An 18,950-nucleotide genomic window follows, 5' to 3' on the forward strand; every position below is an offset into this window, starting at 1 on the left:
AGTGGACATGTTGCTCTTTTTTTATTTAGTAAATATTATGTACACATTTTCAAGAACACATGCTACAGAAATTCAGATACAGCTCCCAAACAATAAAAACAGCTCTTGGGAACAAAAACACCTGACGACCAAGGAAAATGTCATCTAGGCTTTAAACACTGAGAAAACGTTCAAGTTTTTTTCTTCTCATTTATTGTCTTTTTTTTTTCTTATTTAATTTTCAACAATTTCTGAACAAGGCCGCTTAAACTATGCAGTAGTGATTGTGCAGCATATATTATATATTCCTGGTGCTGCTAAAGCTCCCTTTGGTTTGTGCTTCTTTGCAGCGGTGATGTTAGCACCCAAACATATGGAAAAGGGCCCCTGTGACAACTTCTTAGTAATTTATGATCCGATCTTTTTTTTTTTTTCTTTTTTTTTACCTGATGTTGTCTACTTGTGAAATAATGTTGCTGTACCATCTAATGCAATTTTGAATAGAACCCGGTGCTACAAAGCAGTGCAAGTTTGTAGTTTCAAAGTCAAACATGTCAGTATGCATAGTACAAAAACAGTATCTATGTTAAACGATGCAATAGCTTGTATCAACTGCAATTCCAAGTTTGAATTGTAAGTCATCACACAATTGTTATTTATATGTTTTAATTAAAATCTTACTTCCAATAGTCACACTGTCTCAGCACTTTTTTATGCAGACTTAAAAATTGGAGTACATTAGAATAAAGCAACTCTGAAATTATGAACAAATTCTTAATCCCTGCATTCATTTCATGGTTAATGTCACAAATTGATGGTTTGTTATTTAGTTAGTCTAGTATGGCCTTGATAATCAGAGTCTCTGTGAAGTTAATTGTTTACGGCTTTATGGAGACGTAAACCCTGCGCAATGTTAAACGCACATTCCTTGAATTCCTTCAAACCAAACATAGATTGCTTTACATCCAAATTATGGATTATGTACATTTACAAATACAGACACAATCTAGAGAGCACCATGGTAACTGAACATATAGCAAACAAACTAGTAACCACAGTAGCAATACTTTACATTCAATACCATACACTATACTGTACATTAAGGCATGAGGTGTTGTTGATGCAAAACGCCAGCAGAAGATTCACTAAGAAATGCAATGCACTGAGGAATGAAATGCATGTCTAGGAAATGTATCAGTAAAGTTGCCAAGGCAAATTAAAACAATATAGACCCTTCTGCTGTAACATTTAACAGTATTTTATGTGAAATCTAGATATTGTTTTTTAGTGTTTAAGTGGTCTTAATAGGGCCAAACCAGACAATACTTCTGGAGGCTCCTCTCTCTGCCTATTGTCTGACCATTTGAGTCGATGTAATCAAAAAAGGTATTCAAAATGGCGTTATTAATGTTAACTTAGAAAAGGCCAAAAGTGTAATTTAGAGCAATTTAATGCTACAGCTTAGCAAACCAGCAACCCCGATGATCTACTGTATATGATACACAAGCAAGCAATTGTTGGTTTTTCACTTAACTGATTAATTCCACCTCGTGATTCTTAGCTCTTTTTAAGGCTTTAAATATAAGTCAAAAACAGGAGTGTTTAACCAATCATGTGCAGGATTTCTTTATCATATGCTGTAAAACAGATGCTGCAATCAGAATTAACTTTTAAAAAACAGTGGCATGTTTTATGGAGGAATCATAAGTCTTCATAATGTTATCTATATAAACACTTGTCTACTTCACTTGCTCTATAATCCTACTCTACTATGCGTCAACCGTTTGTTTGAATTGCCTGCTATGTGCATGTATATTACTACAGTATATAATTGATGTAACTGGAGGTCAGCACAGTTATTATTTTAACAACCGTTTGTAACTGCACAGTAACAAAATGCAAATTGGATAAGTCTATAATCAGTGAAGGTATTACTCAGTAATACTGTATGATTATGCTCACTGCCTGCAGTGCACAATATTAGGTAACTAAACAACAGTGATGCTAGTCACTTGCAGTTAATTTGATATTTTGTACAATTTACATTACTATCGTTCTTCACTAAGCACCATGCTTACAAGTCCATCCTACAATCAAGTACAGTAGATGATAATCTTAAATATACAATGTGCAAAGTAAATCATGAAAATAACATCATCTAACCTCCCCAAAGGGTTCTTGAAACATTTCAACATCATCTTGTTTAATCTTCAGTCGCTTCATTTACATATGCTGCGGCGTGTCATCACACCATACTGTCCATCAGGCTCTATTGTGTGTCTCTGTGGAAAGGAGTCCAGAAGTGTTGAGGTGTTTAGAAGAGTAAGAATGACTTCATCCAGTCATGAGGAGGCCTCCTGCGTGTACAAGTCTTATACTCATCCAACTTCAGACTGTCAGCAGTAACTCAGCTCAATCTCTAACGGCCCAATCACCACCAGTAACTGATACTTTAACACACCATCACAGATGGACAACCATTTTCCTCTGATGGTACTGTCAGGGTGGAAAGCTCAGATAGAGTTATAATAGTTAAACTGCTGCATTTCAGGTTATAGCCTATGCCACAAATACTTCTAAAATCAACAACATTTAGCAAATCACTGTTTCCTGACTGAAGAGCAATTGAAAAGACAAGGCAGAGTTATATTTGGGCCATGTTTCGAAGTTAAATACCATATCCAACAACTTTTAACAAGTGTCAGACAACAGCTCATGTTACCATTTACCACTACCAAGCAAACAATACCATTAGCGCTTTATTTCCTTCTTCCTTTCGTATAATGTAACGTAGTGGGTAGTATTAGAATTGAGGCTATGTAGCTTGTAATTTAAGCAAGAAAGCAGCTGACTGCTAACATAGCTATCATCTAAGCTGTAAGCCACTTAGCTAGTAAACATTAAACTTAGTTTGAATTAGCTGAATGCTGACATGAACTGTCCTTATAATGACAGCTACTGTAAGATGTCAGGCACTCCAGTTAACAATCAAATGACTTAGCAGAATGCAAGCATTAGTTGTTCTCAGGAGGACAGTTAGCTGCTAGCCACTTTCTAGCAATGATACTATGAGCTAGGAAGTGGCTGTTTGCTAACAATAGATTACCACAGAAGGGCAGCTAATGTTAGCTTACCTTTTAATTGGATGTCCAGAAGGATTCTTACTTGCCTATCCATTGTCTTTGTAATTGCTGATCAATCTGGATTATTTTAAATGACAGTTATTCATCAGAGAGTATACATTCATACAATTTAAAAACGAGAACACAGCAGTACAGTACAACAGCATATAAGCTTTACCCTTTGAGCATTGACAAAGGAAAAGGTCAATGTGTAAATATGGGAAATTGGCTCTGAGATGCATCGTGTGTTACTTTCCATGTTTGACCAAGCTGATGGAATCATTCACATTAAACTGTAAGGGTAAAATGTGTGCTCACAGGCCTAATCAAGCAACATTTAGGAAATATTCATGATCTGGTTTGTTTTTTGCTGGCGCTTTAGTAAAATACAGATTTATCTTCATATAGGATCTCTCATGTCTCAAGACACTGAATGCATTCATGTAAATCAAAGCCCTTTTGCCACAAATAACACAACAATCTGTAAATGCTGAGTGTTCAGACCCACATCAATTTGAGCTGTGTAAATCCTAACACAAACATTCAAAAGCAGAATGAACTTGCCCGTATTTTCATTAATCCACACAGGATCATAGTCAGCATTTTTAGAGTGAATGACTTCATTAACTAAGACCTGACAGGCTATACTACTTTAATATCCTGTGAGGAGATTATACTGTACACATGGTGTGGTAGATTGTACAAACACTTAAGGGCCAAGTGTTTTATCTCTGAGACTGAGAAGTTCTGTGTTGAATTGCTGGTTGTTGCAGCTGAGAAGCAGCACTTGGTTATCAGTTCTGGTTAGTTGATGGTTATGATCATAGGTGGAGATTCCTGTGCCAGCAGTCTTATTTTTAAAACTTAAAAATCAGAACATATAACAATTGATGTAAGTTGTTATTTGCGCCAGTTGCACTGTGCCATTTTTTTTCAGTGAGGTTCAAATCACTGAGGTTTAAGTCTCATGTACACAAAGCTAAAAATCTAAGAGAACACACACATTAATTAAACTGCCAGATTGAGGTGACCTTGCAAACCTGGAGGAGTGCCGTTTGACAGCAGAGGCAAACAAACAGGAGCAGAAACTGGTGTGCCTGAATAATTGGGGCTTACTTATCCAGCAGTGCTTGTCTTCTATTGTTTCTTTTACTGCTCACATCCTCCCTGATATTCTTCAGAGTGGACCCGGCCTTACCACTGGGTCAGATGACAGCAGAAGAGCCAGAGGAAGGAGAGTTTGAGTTAGGGGAAGATGGAATGTTCCAGAAGAGCCACTTGCGTTTGCATTGCCGTCTCTGGTATAGGTAGTCCTCCTTGTCACGCTCCTTACGTGCTCTTTGGTAGTGGTCATCTTCTTTCAGGTACCACACTGGGGGCCAGCGGTGTTTCTCAAAGTATTCTTGGTTTTCTGCATCAGAAGAAAAAGATTCAGATAATGTATATGCTATGTAGGATTTAACTCCATGAGTTAGTTTTTAATTGTGCATTTTCCCAGAGTGCAAATTTTAATCCAACATGTTTATCACTGTCAATTTCAAAAATATGAGATTAGAAAATTTTTTATATTTCCATTTGTCAATCATTTTGCTAAATAAATACTATAGAATACCTCTTGTGTAAAACTTAAACAGCCTTCATTTCAATCATAAATAACCGTACAGCATATGTGATGTAAAAAATATACTTGCTAAAACATTCATAACAAAAAACAGAGGATCCAATCATCTTTTTTATATTAATTGAAACAATACAATGTAGAAGGCAGAAAGAATTAGAAGAGTTCTATACTTTATAATGACATTAACTATTTTGCTTTGAAGTACTTTAAAAAAATCGAACTTCTCCTGAATATTCTAAATTTTCCTTTAAGCTAAGTGCAAATGGACACACTAGACAGACAAGGCCTCATAACCTATAACAACTGGTTGGTAGACAAGCAGCGTTATATGTTCTGGTTTATACATTGTTGAAAGAGCTTTTAAGATCTGTATAGGATTACCGGCATTTCTCAAATCACTCCCTAAACCATCTCCCTACCTACTTGCACCAATGTCGGCTTACTGAACAGGTGTAACACCTTTTAATATTAGTTATGAGCGACACATTATCAAAATGTAAAAACCGCACACACATCCGAGAAAGTTTAAGCACTGGGTGCTGGACAAAAAACATCCAAAGATTGAAAAAGTACTGAGTCCGCACACCGGAAGCTGCTCCAATTAAACTGAATTTAATGGAAAAATCACATGTAACGTTTCGGGCCCTCGCCTTCATCAGACATGAAAAAGTGAATGGACACACCTCCACATATATACACCCCCCGAGACACATTATCACCCACACTTAAACACCTTTAATTAGATAAGATAGTACCACACGATATCCCAAAAGGTTAAAATTATAATCAGGATCTAATTAACAACTTTCCACTCTCAAAAATGGTGCATGTATTTATTTGACTTTGAAATGTTTCATGTTTACAGGGACTTACAAAAACTAAATATATTACAAACATCTGATTGAAATGATAATATGTCTAAAAAAGAAATGCCACCAAAAATGTAGTGTTTGTATATCATACTGTGAAGTGACTTTAATGAGTCTGCCATAATGTTTTTTTGGGGACAAATTATAATTTGAGTGACATAAAGTCATTGATATATAAAGTTCCCGTTTCCATGGGAGTTAGGGGTGTTTGTCCCAAAGCTTGCTGCTATATGTATCTCCTCCGACCATAACCAAGTGTACTTTATTTAGCTGTGGGCGTGATGTCAAATAGAGTTCACTCCATGCTGGAGTGTGAGTGTGGAGGTAGTGGTTTGAGGAGGGCCCTAACATGTGAGTTTACCTGTAGACTTAGCCTTCATGTCTCGAGGAAACTTTCGACAGACACTGTTGTAGTTGGTGCAGATATGATGCAAACACCAGCCAGTGAGCTGTTGGGCACCATGGAACTGTTGACATAAAAAGTCATTATTTGGCATTTTTGTATTTGTGAACTGTTTTTATACATGACAACTATCTTTGTTTTTAGTGGCTCTAGCTCCATATTTGAACTAAACCTTAATTATAAGGACTAAAGATCTATGTTGGTTTATTCATGGGTAAAAAATTCAATTCTATCTTGACCTTAGTTCAGAGTTCAGGAGCTACCCACATACTTTCTAACATTAGCATATTAGCATTAGCATGTAGTTGCCAACATTAGAATCATATTCTAGTAACTGGCAACAGAATTATTGAGAATTAAGCTAGTACAGCCTAATTGAGATATATGGCTGTGATAAACCTTTCATGGCCCAGGATGCAGGGTTCTTTCACAAAATTTGAGCCTCATTTGACATTGATGGTCTAGAATATAAAATAACCTGAACCACTGAGCTTGGACCCAAATATTCTTGGTTAGCTGACTCGCACTTTGATATACTGTATTTTCAGGCTCCACCTGTTTGGTGTAAAGATCATGACAGCCTCCAAAGCAGTTCAGAAAAGCCCTCTTGACAAATCTTGTCTGCCTAAGCAATATATAATGGCTTTATTTGCCACCTCTATTTAGTGATAGCGGACACAATACCTGGGCCATATCCAAGTACACCAAAACATCTCCATCAATGTCAGCCCCCATCATCGCTGCCTCCGTCAATACTGTTACTGTGTAAAGCTCTGAAAAAGACATAAATGCAAGTCACTGCAGACATCAATTGAGAAACACACACACTGACTTTGTGTCATACACTCCTGTGGTTCAGAAGGTAAAACATATACCAGATGTAATACCTGTTAGTGCAACCAGGTGGGGGAGGCAAAGGCGATTGGCAAGAACAATTAGCTCCATTGCGTCCAGGTCAGGCCGAGAACAAAACCGACCTGTATAGAGATATTCTAGCACGGCCCTCATACAGCTGCGAGTTGTGTTTGGAAAGAGGACCTTAGAAACAGGAACATGTGACACAGTCATTATAAAAGATTGAGGGATTTTCTGTGGTTTGCATTTTTTAACAAAGCAAGAAGAAATCTACCGTCTCCTTTGCATTTTTACGATGTTGTGAAAGTACATGAAGTTAAACTAGTTTTACAAATCGTTTCTGCTTTAGCTTCAGAAACAATGGAAACAATAACATAATAATTTGTAATGTTCAAAGCTGAAAATTGGGCAGGGCATCTAAAACAAGTATTGTAGAGTCATGCCTTTTTATAATTTGAAAGGTATCTTAATCTTAAACTTAGTGTTTCTATCAAGTGTTGTCTTAATGGTATTATTTTCTACTGAGGTATTAAAACAATGTACTGTCCTCAAAGAGATACAGTATGTATAGATCATTAAGGCCAGAGTAATTGCATTACAACAGATTTACCTTATCTCTAATCAAATTATACCTTTTACACTGACCAAATTGTTCAGAGCTCTAGGTCATTACATGAATTTATCTTTGCTGCAATAGTGTGCTTTGTAAGATTTGGAAACCATTAAAGCAACAATATGTAACTTTTTCACCTTGAAATAGTAGTTTCAAAGGTAAGGTTGATTTAGTAGTACAATAACTTTCAACAATGGCATGTAAATTATGATAAAAATGAAATCAGTTGAAGTGTAGTTTGTTGACTTACCTCTTTGGTGCAGCTCTCCACAAAAGGCCCACCAAACATAGCTGCCATCCAGTCACAACTAGAGATGAGTAAAGGCTTATGGGCCATGATGGTCCCATCATCTAGCTTGAATACTACATCTGCAACAGACATGTGATGCACATGTTACACCTCCCTTACACCTGTATCCACTCATTCACAAAAAAAAAAAAAAAAAAAAAAATTCCTCTCACCAGAAAAGGTGCCTTTTGCCAAGCACTCTTTGACTCTGTTTGTGCGCCGTACATGGAAGGCTTTGGTGATTTCTTGGTTCATGAAGGCTTCATGGTTGAGTATATTTGCAACCATCATCCGCAGGTCAAAGACCTCAAGCAGCTCAGCAATGTGTGCAATGTGCATTAGCTCTTTCTCCTTCTCATCCAGCTGGCCTGTGTACAGGTAGCGCAGCACTGCTCTGAAAGGGCCCAGCTGCATGGACTGGTCCATATGCACTACAGTCATAGGCCTGGGGCTGTATGTGACAGGGTCATCCACCAGCTCCTCCTGGATGCTGACAAAGGCCCGGCTCCATGAGGAGAGCAGTCTGCCCCGTCTGCCCCCCTCAGAGTCTTTTAATGTCCCGTCACTAGTGCAGGCCCTTAGGTTGGCCCTGTCTCCATCGTTGCTGCTTTCGCAAACATCAAAGCTAGCAGCACGCATCAGTAGCTCACGTCCAGAAAGAGGACCACGAAGAGGCCTTTCATGCTCCTCATTTTGTGTGTCCATACTAAAGAGGTCATAAAACTTTGAAGAGGATGTCGCCAAGTATATCTTGTGTGCAAAGATTTTCTGTCGTTCCTGCAGAACCAGGATGACATCAGCACAGTGTGGGTCCTCGAGAAGACCGACTGGATGTTCCTCCGTGGTGGTCGGGGGAGGGGGCACAGTGATTATGGGTGGAGGAGGTTTTGGTGGCAGGAAGGGTGCCTGAAGGAGAGGCCGCTGAACATTTCTGAGGTGAGACTTCCAAAACTGCAGGTGGCGGCGAGAGATGAGCGCAGCCCTGATAGCATTATCAAAGACGTCCTTGACTCCAAATTGAGCCACAACACTGGTTTCATAATATGGCACTCCCAACTCTTTGGCCACCTCCCGGCCTCTTTCTGGAGGAAGGATCTCATTGGATTTAATTGGCCTGAAAAACAAAAGAATAAATCCCAAAAATCATTTTGGCACAAGAAAAACTAAATGAAATTAATCAAACAATCTCTGTTTTTCACATAAAAATGCTTTTTTTCATGCATTTTAATAAAAGGCTTACTACCTAGCTAAAGGCCTCCTTGCCCTGTTCACTGCCTCCAGGTCTGCATAGCGCAGGTCCAGCTGACAGCCCACCAAGATGACAGGAGCACGGGGGCAGAAGTGCTTGATCTCCGGGTACCACATGGTCTTCACATGGTAGAGAGAGTTAGGGTTGGCTATCGAAAAGCACAGTACCACCACATCAGACCTGGGGGTAACAAGAAAGGGAAAATTCAATCAAATCAGGCGGCAGCAGTCATCGTTGACTGATGTTGAAATTTACAATGTCTCACCTGCCGTATGCAAAACGCCGGTCCTTATGATGGTCCCCGAAAGTATCCCAGAGGCGAAGGGAAACACTGACATCATCCACCACATCTCTGGAGCGCTCTAATACCTAATCAGACATTACAAAGGCAGGAATGGTTAGCCAAATGTTGCTGGAAAATCACTAATACATACATGTTTATAGGTAAATGTGCACGTGAGCCACACTTGGAAAGTTTAGTACTATAATCCTGTTAAAAAATCTTGAATAAATAAAACATGCAGGTAATCTTGAATAAAACACAAGCTTGCAAACTCACCTCCTGGCATACTCTATACTGGTCAATTGCCCAGACTGTGGGCACATGTGTAGCAAGTAACTGGTACTGAGTCAGTGTGGCATTGCAGGCCCGGGCACAGATAAGGCGGGTCTTTCCGACTGCATTGTCTCCCACGACCACACACTTGATAGTTTCAACGTTTGGCCTCTCATAGTCCATATCAGAATCTGTCAGCTGGGACCTGTCGATAGAGGAGGATGCACAGAGAGTTGCATCAGCGCCTGAAATTTGAATCTAATGTCCTGTGCAGCACAGGAACAGGAATCAAAATGGATATTAGACACTGTGACTACTCCTCATCTGCACTGCTCGTTCTGCCTGCAGAGCTATCAATGGAGAGTCTCGTGACTTCCCCGTGCCCATTCACAAGTTCCCTATCCTGCTCCAGATACAGAGAAAAATTTAAAGGGACAAGCAATCAAAAAGGGTTTGGTCTTTTTAAGGGATTTGTCAAGTTTCAAACAGGCCCACTACTCCAAGATATTGGACACTCTTCAACACGTTTATTAATTGTACAGGACATTAGGTTTTGGAACAAAAAAACAGCTTCGTTTATCTGCTACTGTTTTTTAAAGGGTGACAAATCATGTAAATGGTAAATGGACTTGATCTTATATAGCACTTTTCCAGTGTTCTGACTACTCAAAACGCTTTTACACCACATGTAATACCCACCCATTCACACACTGATGGTAGTGATCGCTATGTGGCATCATCCATCAGAAGTAACTAATGCCATTCATACACCGCCACTGAAGCAGTGGGAGCAATTCAGGGTTAAGTGTCTTGCCCAAGGACACATCAGACATGTTGCTCAGCTGGGGATCAAAATCTCAACCTTCCGGTTGAGAGGCGACGACTCTACCAACTGAGCCACAGCCGCCCATGTCAAGGTTCCTCTCCAATCCCTCTAAATATCTGCAAGCCTAAAAAACCTTCCCTATATTAAAACACAAAAAGCCTAAAAGCTTAGATTGAATCATCACAAACATCATTCAGAAAAAAAATGACACCTACATTTGGTTACATGGAGGTAATAGGTAAATAGACTATTTTTGTCTCTTGAAAAGGGAAACCGATGACTCAGGTAGCCAGACTGGTTTCCAAGGGAACTGTTACTTGTGTCTTTGTGTGGCATAGCCTTTATGTTACAATCCTTCATTTATCAAACTGATTATGTTCATTTTCTGACAAAAAAAAAACCCATCAGCACTATATCCAATGAGAATAATAGATTATAATGCTACCATGTGTTGTAGTACAGACTTGTTTTATTTCTAACTTGTGCCATAACAAATTGTGTATTGAAAACTCTGTCAGAGTCCCAGATCCATGATACATGCTCAAACACACTGATAATAGTTTTGTCCCAGTATCCCTTAAAAGAGTTACAGTCATGAAAACCTTAGATCAGAATAATGACTGCTATGATTCTCAGAAAGTGCTTCATCCAAATGAATGAGCTCAGACACTTCTGTGGTGTCCCTGGATCTGCTTAGACCTGCTGATGATAGCTGCCCCTCTTTCTTTCAGCATGAGGCTACATGTGGGTCTTTGTAGTATAGCAATGAGTAAGGTCTTTTCTGCTCTTTTGTAACATAACAATGAGTACGGTTTTTTAACCTGCTTTTTGGTAATACTATAACAAATAGTCTTTTACCTGCTTTTCGTAAAGTGTCTTGAGATTGTTTTTGATTTTTGTAATGAATTGGTTTGATTGATGATTGATTGACATTTACTTTACCCTAAACTGCAGCCACATTTTTTGAGTAGGCTATAAAGCATGATATGATGTGCTACAGGAGTAGTGTTAAATTAGAAGCATGCTTTTATTCTCTGCCCAAGAGATTACTACTGAGGGTTACGATGGTTTTTTTTTTTGGTTTTTTTTCAAACAGTCACTTGCCATTCATAAAATCAGCCTTTCATTGACTGAACGATCTGCATTCCTATAGGCTCGGTCTCACCTCCGCTGAAGCACTAAAACATGTGACAGTCTGACCTTAGGCTGGGCCTGTATGACACTATAGAGATACAACGCCTTTATTAAAGCTCATTCACATGTCCTTTCCTGTTACAGTCTACACTGCGCAACTCGCCACTTCATTCATCGTTTTTAAACGCTCAGATATCCTGAAAACCCCTCACAACCCCTTCAGACTACCGTACACCATAAATAGCGTGTAAATAAGCATGCATCCTCAGTTATCACCCACAACAAAGATGATAAAATAATGCATTTCCTACCAGAACTACCGAACAGTCCCTCCTCCACCGAGACACTAGTCATGAGGCTCTGCTGCATTACACGTTATGTAACACCCCGTCATTGACTCTTGAGCCTGTTTATCTGCCTCCGTGTGTACCGAAGAAAACATCGAAAAGTGAATAAAAACCATAGTATATCCCTTGTGAGAAATGTCCGTTATCTTACCGCAACATAAGAAAGTGCTGCATGGGGTTGGTCGATGATCGAGACAGAAAGCATGGCACCATCGGATGCGGCTGGCACCTGACGGCGGCTCGTATTTAACTTCATCTTGAAGGCAAGGTGATGCAGGCCTGGAAAAGGGTGGCCGAAAGCCGATGTTTCAGGAAGCGTCCTCCGAATCAGTGCGATTTTCTGATTGCATTGCCAAAAACACGGCCGTCGATCTGAGGTGTGTTTGTCCGCTGCAGGCTGCAGCTCTGACTGTCATGGAACCACCTCCACTTACCGTAAGGCCTCCGCAGCTAATAATAGGCAGGCGCTCAGAGGGGAAAATAACCCATTCATTACAAAACACTGATCCACTTTCAAGGCGCACAAATCTCATTCCACAGCTGCTGAGCAGCCTGCACAGGCGGTATACTGTCACAAACGTTGTTGTTTTGTTTTGTTAGACCTCCTTCTTTTTCTGTCATTTTTAGCAGAATTGGGATTCTACTTTGCACAGTTCACAGTATGTTTATGAAGTGTGTTTGATCAAATTAATCACACATCCCTCATGCATTCAGACTAGGTTAGATAAAGTGTGCACAGCCTGCTAATCCTGCACAGAGTCAGAAGTGATTAACTCAGGAATGTTTTGTGTACAACATACAGCCTTTGTACACACATAAGGGGTGGCAGAAACATGAATAAAAAATGTCATTCAGCAGCACTATAAAAAAATGAAGAAAAAAAATGCATGAGTCATCAGAGCTTTTGAGTTTTATATAAGTAACCAGCTGTTCCCCGGAACTAAATTAACTCTTTGGGCTTCTTAAACTGTTAAATAAGACTGTATGAGTTCCTCTGTTCAAGCTAATCTCTTGACTCATTGACTTCGCAGAGAGAATAATGCACAAATAAATGTGAAATTATAGCTTACTGACAAGTTGTTGTTTTTTTGTTTGTTGTTTCCTGCACATACATGTTTAATAGGTCTAAATTAAAATATGATGTGTATTGAAAAAAGTATGAACCAGAATATCTTGAGTACTAAAGCTCCAGCATTGAAATAAGCCTACACTTCCCATAATGCCACAGAGAAAACATCTCTGTAAGCTCCTCCCTGTTGGTACCTTTCCACTGAGTAGTACTGCCATTCTCAAGAAGTTTGTTTAGTTCCCAATGTGAGATAATGTAAGTAGAAGTGATAATGTTTGATTAATAATATAGTAACTATATTACCTTTTGCTATATAATCAAATATGAGCTATTAAACCAGCTTATTTCCACAGAGTTCTGTTACCACAAGGCTGTAACATGTTATTCTATCATCAATAAATGATTCTTCTTGTATATAAGATATCATACTGACATTGTCTGGGATAAACAATGCTGTATTTATAGAATTTGGCACCATATTCAATACCAAAAAGCAAATTCAGACTCATTGCTCACTGTGAATCTGTAACTTATGTTTCTGATCAACCTAAACTACTTGGTGTCTGTAAGATTTTCCATTTGGCCTGCTAATCACACATAAGCCATGATTAAGAAAATGACTTGTTGTTGTTACAGTGGTGACACATGCAGTCAGCTTAGTTTATGTTGAGCTCTCTCGGCAATGCAATGACTGGTGTGACAACTCAAAATGCAAACAAAGATGTTTAGTCTCTGACAAATAAAAGGCTACTCACTACTCACAGGTACTGACAGGTGACAGCCATGTGCACAGATGCTGGTGCTGTGAAATAGAGTTTATTGCTGATCCAGTTAGTTTATGTTACTTTCTCCAACTGGTAAACATTTGATGTTGTTCAGAGAACTATGTAGGCTACATCCTTGAGAAACTGATACCTCATTTCCTGTTTTATCTCCGACCTCTGCAGAACTACACCTTTCAGACAACTCAGTCTAACAATGCATCTCTATGTTTGCACATCTTAACTGGAGGATCAGGAGTATCAAATTACAGTTGGCCTTTATGCATCCAAATATCTGCCGTACAAATGCCAGCGCTGCACTGCACATACTTTTTAAAGACATTTCGCAACTTGTTACACTTATTCATTAGTTGAAAAAGATAACAATGTTTTTGCCCTTTTCTGTTTCACTTCATAACTAGAGAGGTAAGTTGACACAGCATGTCAGCTTATTAACATTATACCAACCAGGTCACACAATGAAAAGCATGTATGGTGTCTTTTTCATAGTGGTGTTTATCTCGAGGACTTAGTGATACAGATTCACTCTTTACTTTCCCACATGTATAGCCTGTTTACTGCGGCTGCAATGTTCAACCTAATCCACCAGGTGAGGCTGACAGTCTACATTTCCATAATCCACTTAACTTCTGAGCCAAACAATGGACAAATAAAACAAGTGTAGAGAACAAGTGCAGTGTTCTTGTCCTAAATGAAAATATGTGGAAACTAGTATTTAATGTATTTACATGTACAATATATAAACAAGATAAGACACATAATCATGCTGTAGAGGAATATCTTTGCCTAAATATGAATTAGACATTCAAATAAGTCAAAAATAATGAATAAACGTTTAAAATAGATAATAAATAAAACCTTGAATTTTGTGTAAACAAACTGAAAGAGGGAGAGGGGATATAGAGGTTTTGATAACCTTTAGTAATCCTCTGTCACTAGAAATCAATATCTATCAGGGTTTTGGACTTTCATAAACTTTATAAGGAGCCAGGTTGTTTGCAGTTCTGACCACACATGAAGCAGTAGGCTGAATTTGCCAAATGCAAAATGAATTTACGATTAATAAAATGCTCTAAATTGCTGTAATTATATTGTAATAGAAACAGTATCATTGCACATTTGTACATGCAGGATAAAAATGAAAGAAGCTGTGGAATACAGGTGCAGGTTTGGTTTTCACCATGACATAAAAATCATCAGCCATACAGTAGAAGTGTCATCATGTAAATGTGATGTATACTTAACATATTTAAGAATTATTTAGAAAAGTTGAAAAACATTTCTGCACAACTTCAAAATTGAACAGTTGGTGAAATGCATGTAACATGCTATATAATGTGCAACGTATCATTTCTTCATTCAGTTGAAAATGAATGTGAACATGGAAATTGTAAATGCCTATATACTTAATGATTCACAAAGGGAAGCTCTGCACACACTACTTTGAATTGTGCAACAGTAAAAGAAGGATAAATGTTGTGTAAGCAATGACCATTGTTGACGACAGCTTTAAAGTGAACTCTGTGCATGATCAGAGTCCAGGCAGGTCGGGCTCTCATGAACTGTTCAGATAGTTTGATGATTGGTGCTGTCTGTGGCTTTCTTATTCTTCCTCTATGGCTGCAGCTGAGTCAGGCTCCAAATCTCTGTTCTCTCTGGACTCCTACCATGTCTCTGAGGAGCTCGGCTTCATCCTCCCTGATCCTCTGGTAGGTGGAAAACCCCTGTGAATAAGTTTTCTTCTCTTTGAACAGTTTTTACATTTTAACTGAGAAAACAAGCAGCTGTTATGACATCTCTTTACCTTGAGAAACCTACGCCTCTGAAAGGCATTGCAAAACATGAATGTCTTATTTGGGCATACTTAACAAGTTAACTTATTTAAACTGAATATAATCTAAGCTTTCAAATGTAATGAATGCAACTTTTCCTCTTACTGAAGCAGTTATAAAACTGTGAACTCGTGGCTGGAGGAATTGATTGAGGGAAGTTGATATCATGCGCTGTTCCTGTTTGCTTTGTGTGATGAACATGTTCTTACAGCAGCATGTATTCACAAAATGCCCTTTTGTTTAAATCCAGTGCAAACTTAGACAAGATGCCTTAAAATAAAAAAAATGGAAATACCTTTGGTTGCTGCATCAATTGACTTTAACATCTGTGCCCTGTTATGTTTCCATTGACATTAATAAGACACTTTCTTATGGTACCCATGTCTCCTTCAAAGGAAGAGCTCCCAGCATTCTACCAGCCATGGTTGGACATTGCTCTCAGAGTCCCAGAGCTGGTGCAGTCTCACAAGTTACGTTACCTCATTAACAAGGTAAGTGGGGACAATAAGCTGTAAAGGACAAACTATATGTTAGTGGAGCCACGGTTCAGTTTTACTCTGTCTGTGCAGATGCCGATGCTAGGCAGCCAGTTTCTACAGAAGCACAAAGAGTTACGTCTGGCCCACCTGGCCCTCAGCATGATGACTATGGGCTACGTGTGGCAAGAAGGAGAGAACAACACAGTTGAGGTATTCAGGTTTTCCTATTTTTTTTTTCACATTGACTTTCCCTGTCCTTATCTGCTTGATAGCTGTCAGTTTGTCCACAGTGTACAAATTATAGTAATGATGCTTCATCTTCAACAACCTTCCTCTAAGATGCTCCCAAAGAACCTGGCTGTCCCATACTGGGAGGTATCACAGCGCCTAGGACTCCCTCCAATTCTCACCCATGCAGACGCAGCTCTGGCTAACTGGAGGAAGAAAGATCCAGAGGGGTGAGGACAATTGTCTTTTGAATGTTGCCTGTTAAACAAGTGTCGGGTTTACATCTGTTTTTTTTGGTTTTTTTTTTTCATGTTCGTCTTCATGTCCCCCTGCCAGTCCTTTTGACATGGAGTAAGTGCATTTTCACTTTTTATCTAGTCCTCTACACATGATGTATTGCGATATTCGGATGTATGTTAAATTTTTTTTGCTTGTATCATACAGGAACCTGGAGCTGCTAGTCAGCCTCCCTGGTGGAGACAGTGTGCGAGGTTTCTTCATGGTTACTCTGCTGGTGGAGCTGGCTGCTGTCCCTGCACTGAGGGTAAAGATTTATACAAACACCTTGTACTTTTTTTTTTTTTAATTTATTTTATTTTTGGGCATTTTATGCCTTTATTAGAGAGATAGGACAGTGGATAGAGCCGGAAATGAGGGAGAAAGAGACTAGGGAATGGCACAGGTCGGATTCGAGCCCGGGCTGCCCGCTTGGAGGACTACACGCTCTAACCACTGCACCACCAGCACCCCAACATCTTGTACTTTTACTTTTACACCTTACATACATCTTATATAAAATCAACCTGCTGATTAACTGTGCTTCAGTTGTCGACTAAAATCATATAAACTACCTTGAAATGAGAATTAAATGGAGGACATTTGAAAATAAGCGGTTGTAACTGGACTTGTGTTGCAGAACATTCCCACAGTGATCAACGGTGTCAGGTGTGGTGACACTGAGGCTGTGGCCAGAGCCCTGGAGGGCATCAGCCAGTCTATACAGGACATGACAGACACATTCAAACTGATGCATGGTAATAAATCAAACCTAACTTAAAGTATAAACAATCCTGATCAGCAAATGATTTTATTTATTGCACTTTATCTGACCCAGTTTATGTGGAGCCTCCTGTGTTCTACGGCATTATGAGGATCTACCTTTCAGGGTACAGAAATCTCTCCCTGTTTTCATTTGACTTGACTCGTTGATTAGTTTACTGGAACATCTGAGCAGTTCTTTATACTGTAATGTGTAAAATATTAAATTAGTGAGTTTGTTCATGCTCAAATGCACAGGTGGAAAGACAACCCCTGTATGCCAAAGGGGCTGGTTTATGAAGGTGTAAGCACAGAACCGATGGAGTATTCAGGAGGGAGTGCTGCACAGAGCAGCCTGCTGCACTGCTTTGATGAACTTCTGGGAGTTAAACATGAAGACAAGAGCGGTAAGATGGCAGATTTTTCCACTTAATCAATAAAAAAGACTGCAGTGAGAAATGAGCAGGACTTATAACAATGATGCTGTCCTTATACAGGTGCCTTTCTAACCCGGATGAGGAACTACATGCCTTCTGCTCACAAGCAGCTGATCCAGGACATCTCGCTGCAGCCCTCTTTAAAGAGTTTCGTCCAGCAGCAGGACAGCGAGCAGCTTAACCAGGCCTTTCAGCGCTGTGTCACAAATCTGCTGGCTTTCCGCAGCTACCACATCAATGTGGTCAGCCGCTTCATCACTGTACCTGCTGCCCGCGCGCAACAACTTCGCAAAAAGAGCCAGGACTCAGGAGGAGATATGGTCAGCAGAGCACCGATGGCTTTAGAAGAGAGGGGCACCGGGGGCTCGGGCATCATGACCTTCCTAAAGACTGTGAGGGATCAAACAAAAGATGCCTTCCTGTCAGAGACAAGCAAAGGAGTGATGTACAACAGCTGACTTGGATGTATGACAGAAAAGTGTCAACCACAATGCAAAAAGTCACTGATAAAATGATAAAATGTTGACATGTCATTAAAGCATCATTTTGGCAGAAAGTGAGCCGCAGCCATCGCTTGCCTTACATGTAGCTTTGTTGTGTCTGTAAACAACCCTCAGCTTAATAGACATAAGTGATACACATCATCCAGTCCAAACCACAACTCAAACCATTCCTGTAACTCTCCATTAAATTCAACCACTAAGTTCTTTCTTTAATCTAACTGTAACCCAAAAATGCATCATACATATCTACCCCAGACCAACAAATCATGAGGACATTTGGACATTAAGGAACTTAAATGTTTTTTAACCACCTTACTTTTTGGGGACGTTGATTTAAGTGAAATAGATGGTTTGTCTCCTTTTTTTTTTTTTTTTAATATGGAGCAACTGTATTGTTCTAGTTTTGTGAAGTTACTAGTACCGGTGAAAAAGTAAAAAAAAATGGGAGATGTTTTCAGCTGTCAAAAATTGATCATGGGAGCACGTTTCATACTGCACCAAGTGAAACCATGGCAGAGTACTGACAACGAATCATTATAGTTCATACCAAAAGAAGATTTTACAAGAGCGAGACATTGAGCAAAACCAAAGCTGTCTACATGAATAATAGTTATTCGTCGACAGGCTGGAACCTGACCTTTCTTTCTCACAAAATAATCCTCCTCTGTTGCGTCTTGTCTCTACCGTGTGCTCTCACAATGCGCTTGTCATCTCGAAGC

General features: G+C 39.4%; 2 protein-coding genes across 4 annotated transcripts; one reads left to right on the forward strand and one right to left on the reverse strand.

The window, feature by feature from the left end:
• Positions 1-2: 2 nt before the first annotated feature.
• Positions 3-13,084, reverse strand: LOC110002009 (rho-related BTB domain-containing protein 2). Of its 2 annotated transcripts, none has more exons than XM_020657624.3 (10): positions 12,015-13,084; positions 9,560-9,761; positions 9,266-9,369; positions 8,995-9,180; positions 7,925-8,865; positions 7,713-7,831; positions 6,882-7,032; positions 6,679-6,767; positions 5,953-6,058; positions 3-4,512 (listed from the first exon to the last, which is right to left on the reverse strand). In XM_020657624.3, exons 1-10 carry the CDS (start codon positions 12,074-12,076, stop codon positions 4,307-4,309), a joined length of 2,166 nt encoding a protein of 721 aa, XP_020513280.1. In that variant the 5' UTR covers positions 12,077-13,084; the 3' UTR covers positions 3-4,306. The 2 variants fall into 2 exon arrangements, with proteins under 2 accessions (XP_020513280.1, XP_020513288.1); XM_020657632.3 differs by having other exon boundaries at positions 11,828-13,084.
• A 1,869-nt stretch (positions 13,085-14,953) lies between these two features.
• On the forward strand, positions 14,954-18,288 carry ido1 (indoleamine 2,3-dioxygenase 1). Of its 2 annotated transcripts, none has more exons than XM_020657877.3 (10): positions 14,954-15,423; positions 15,942-16,037; positions 16,116-16,235; positions 16,365-16,483; positions 16,590-16,604; positions 16,698-16,797; positions 17,170-17,287; positions 17,368-17,419; positions 17,550-17,698; positions 17,789-18,288. In XM_020657877.3, exons 1-10 carry the CDS (start codon positions 15,331-15,333, stop codon positions 18,184-18,186), a joined length of 1,260 nt encoding a protein of 419 aa, XP_020513533.2. In that variant the 5' UTR covers positions 14,954-15,330; the 3' UTR covers positions 18,187-18,288. The 2 variants fall into 2 exon arrangements, with proteins under 2 accessions (XP_020513533.2, XP_065821130.1); XM_065965058.1 differs by having other exon boundaries at positions 15,392-15,423; positions 15,946-16,037.
• Positions 18,289-18,950: the final 662 nt, after the last annotated feature.

The sequence above is a fragment of the Labrus bergylta genome, chromosome 2, assembly GCF_963930695.1.
Source record: "Labrus bergylta chromosome 2, fLabBer1.1, whole genome shotgun sequence".
NCBI lineage: Eukaryota > Metazoa > Chordata > Actinopteri > Labriformes > Labridae > Labrus > Labrus bergylta.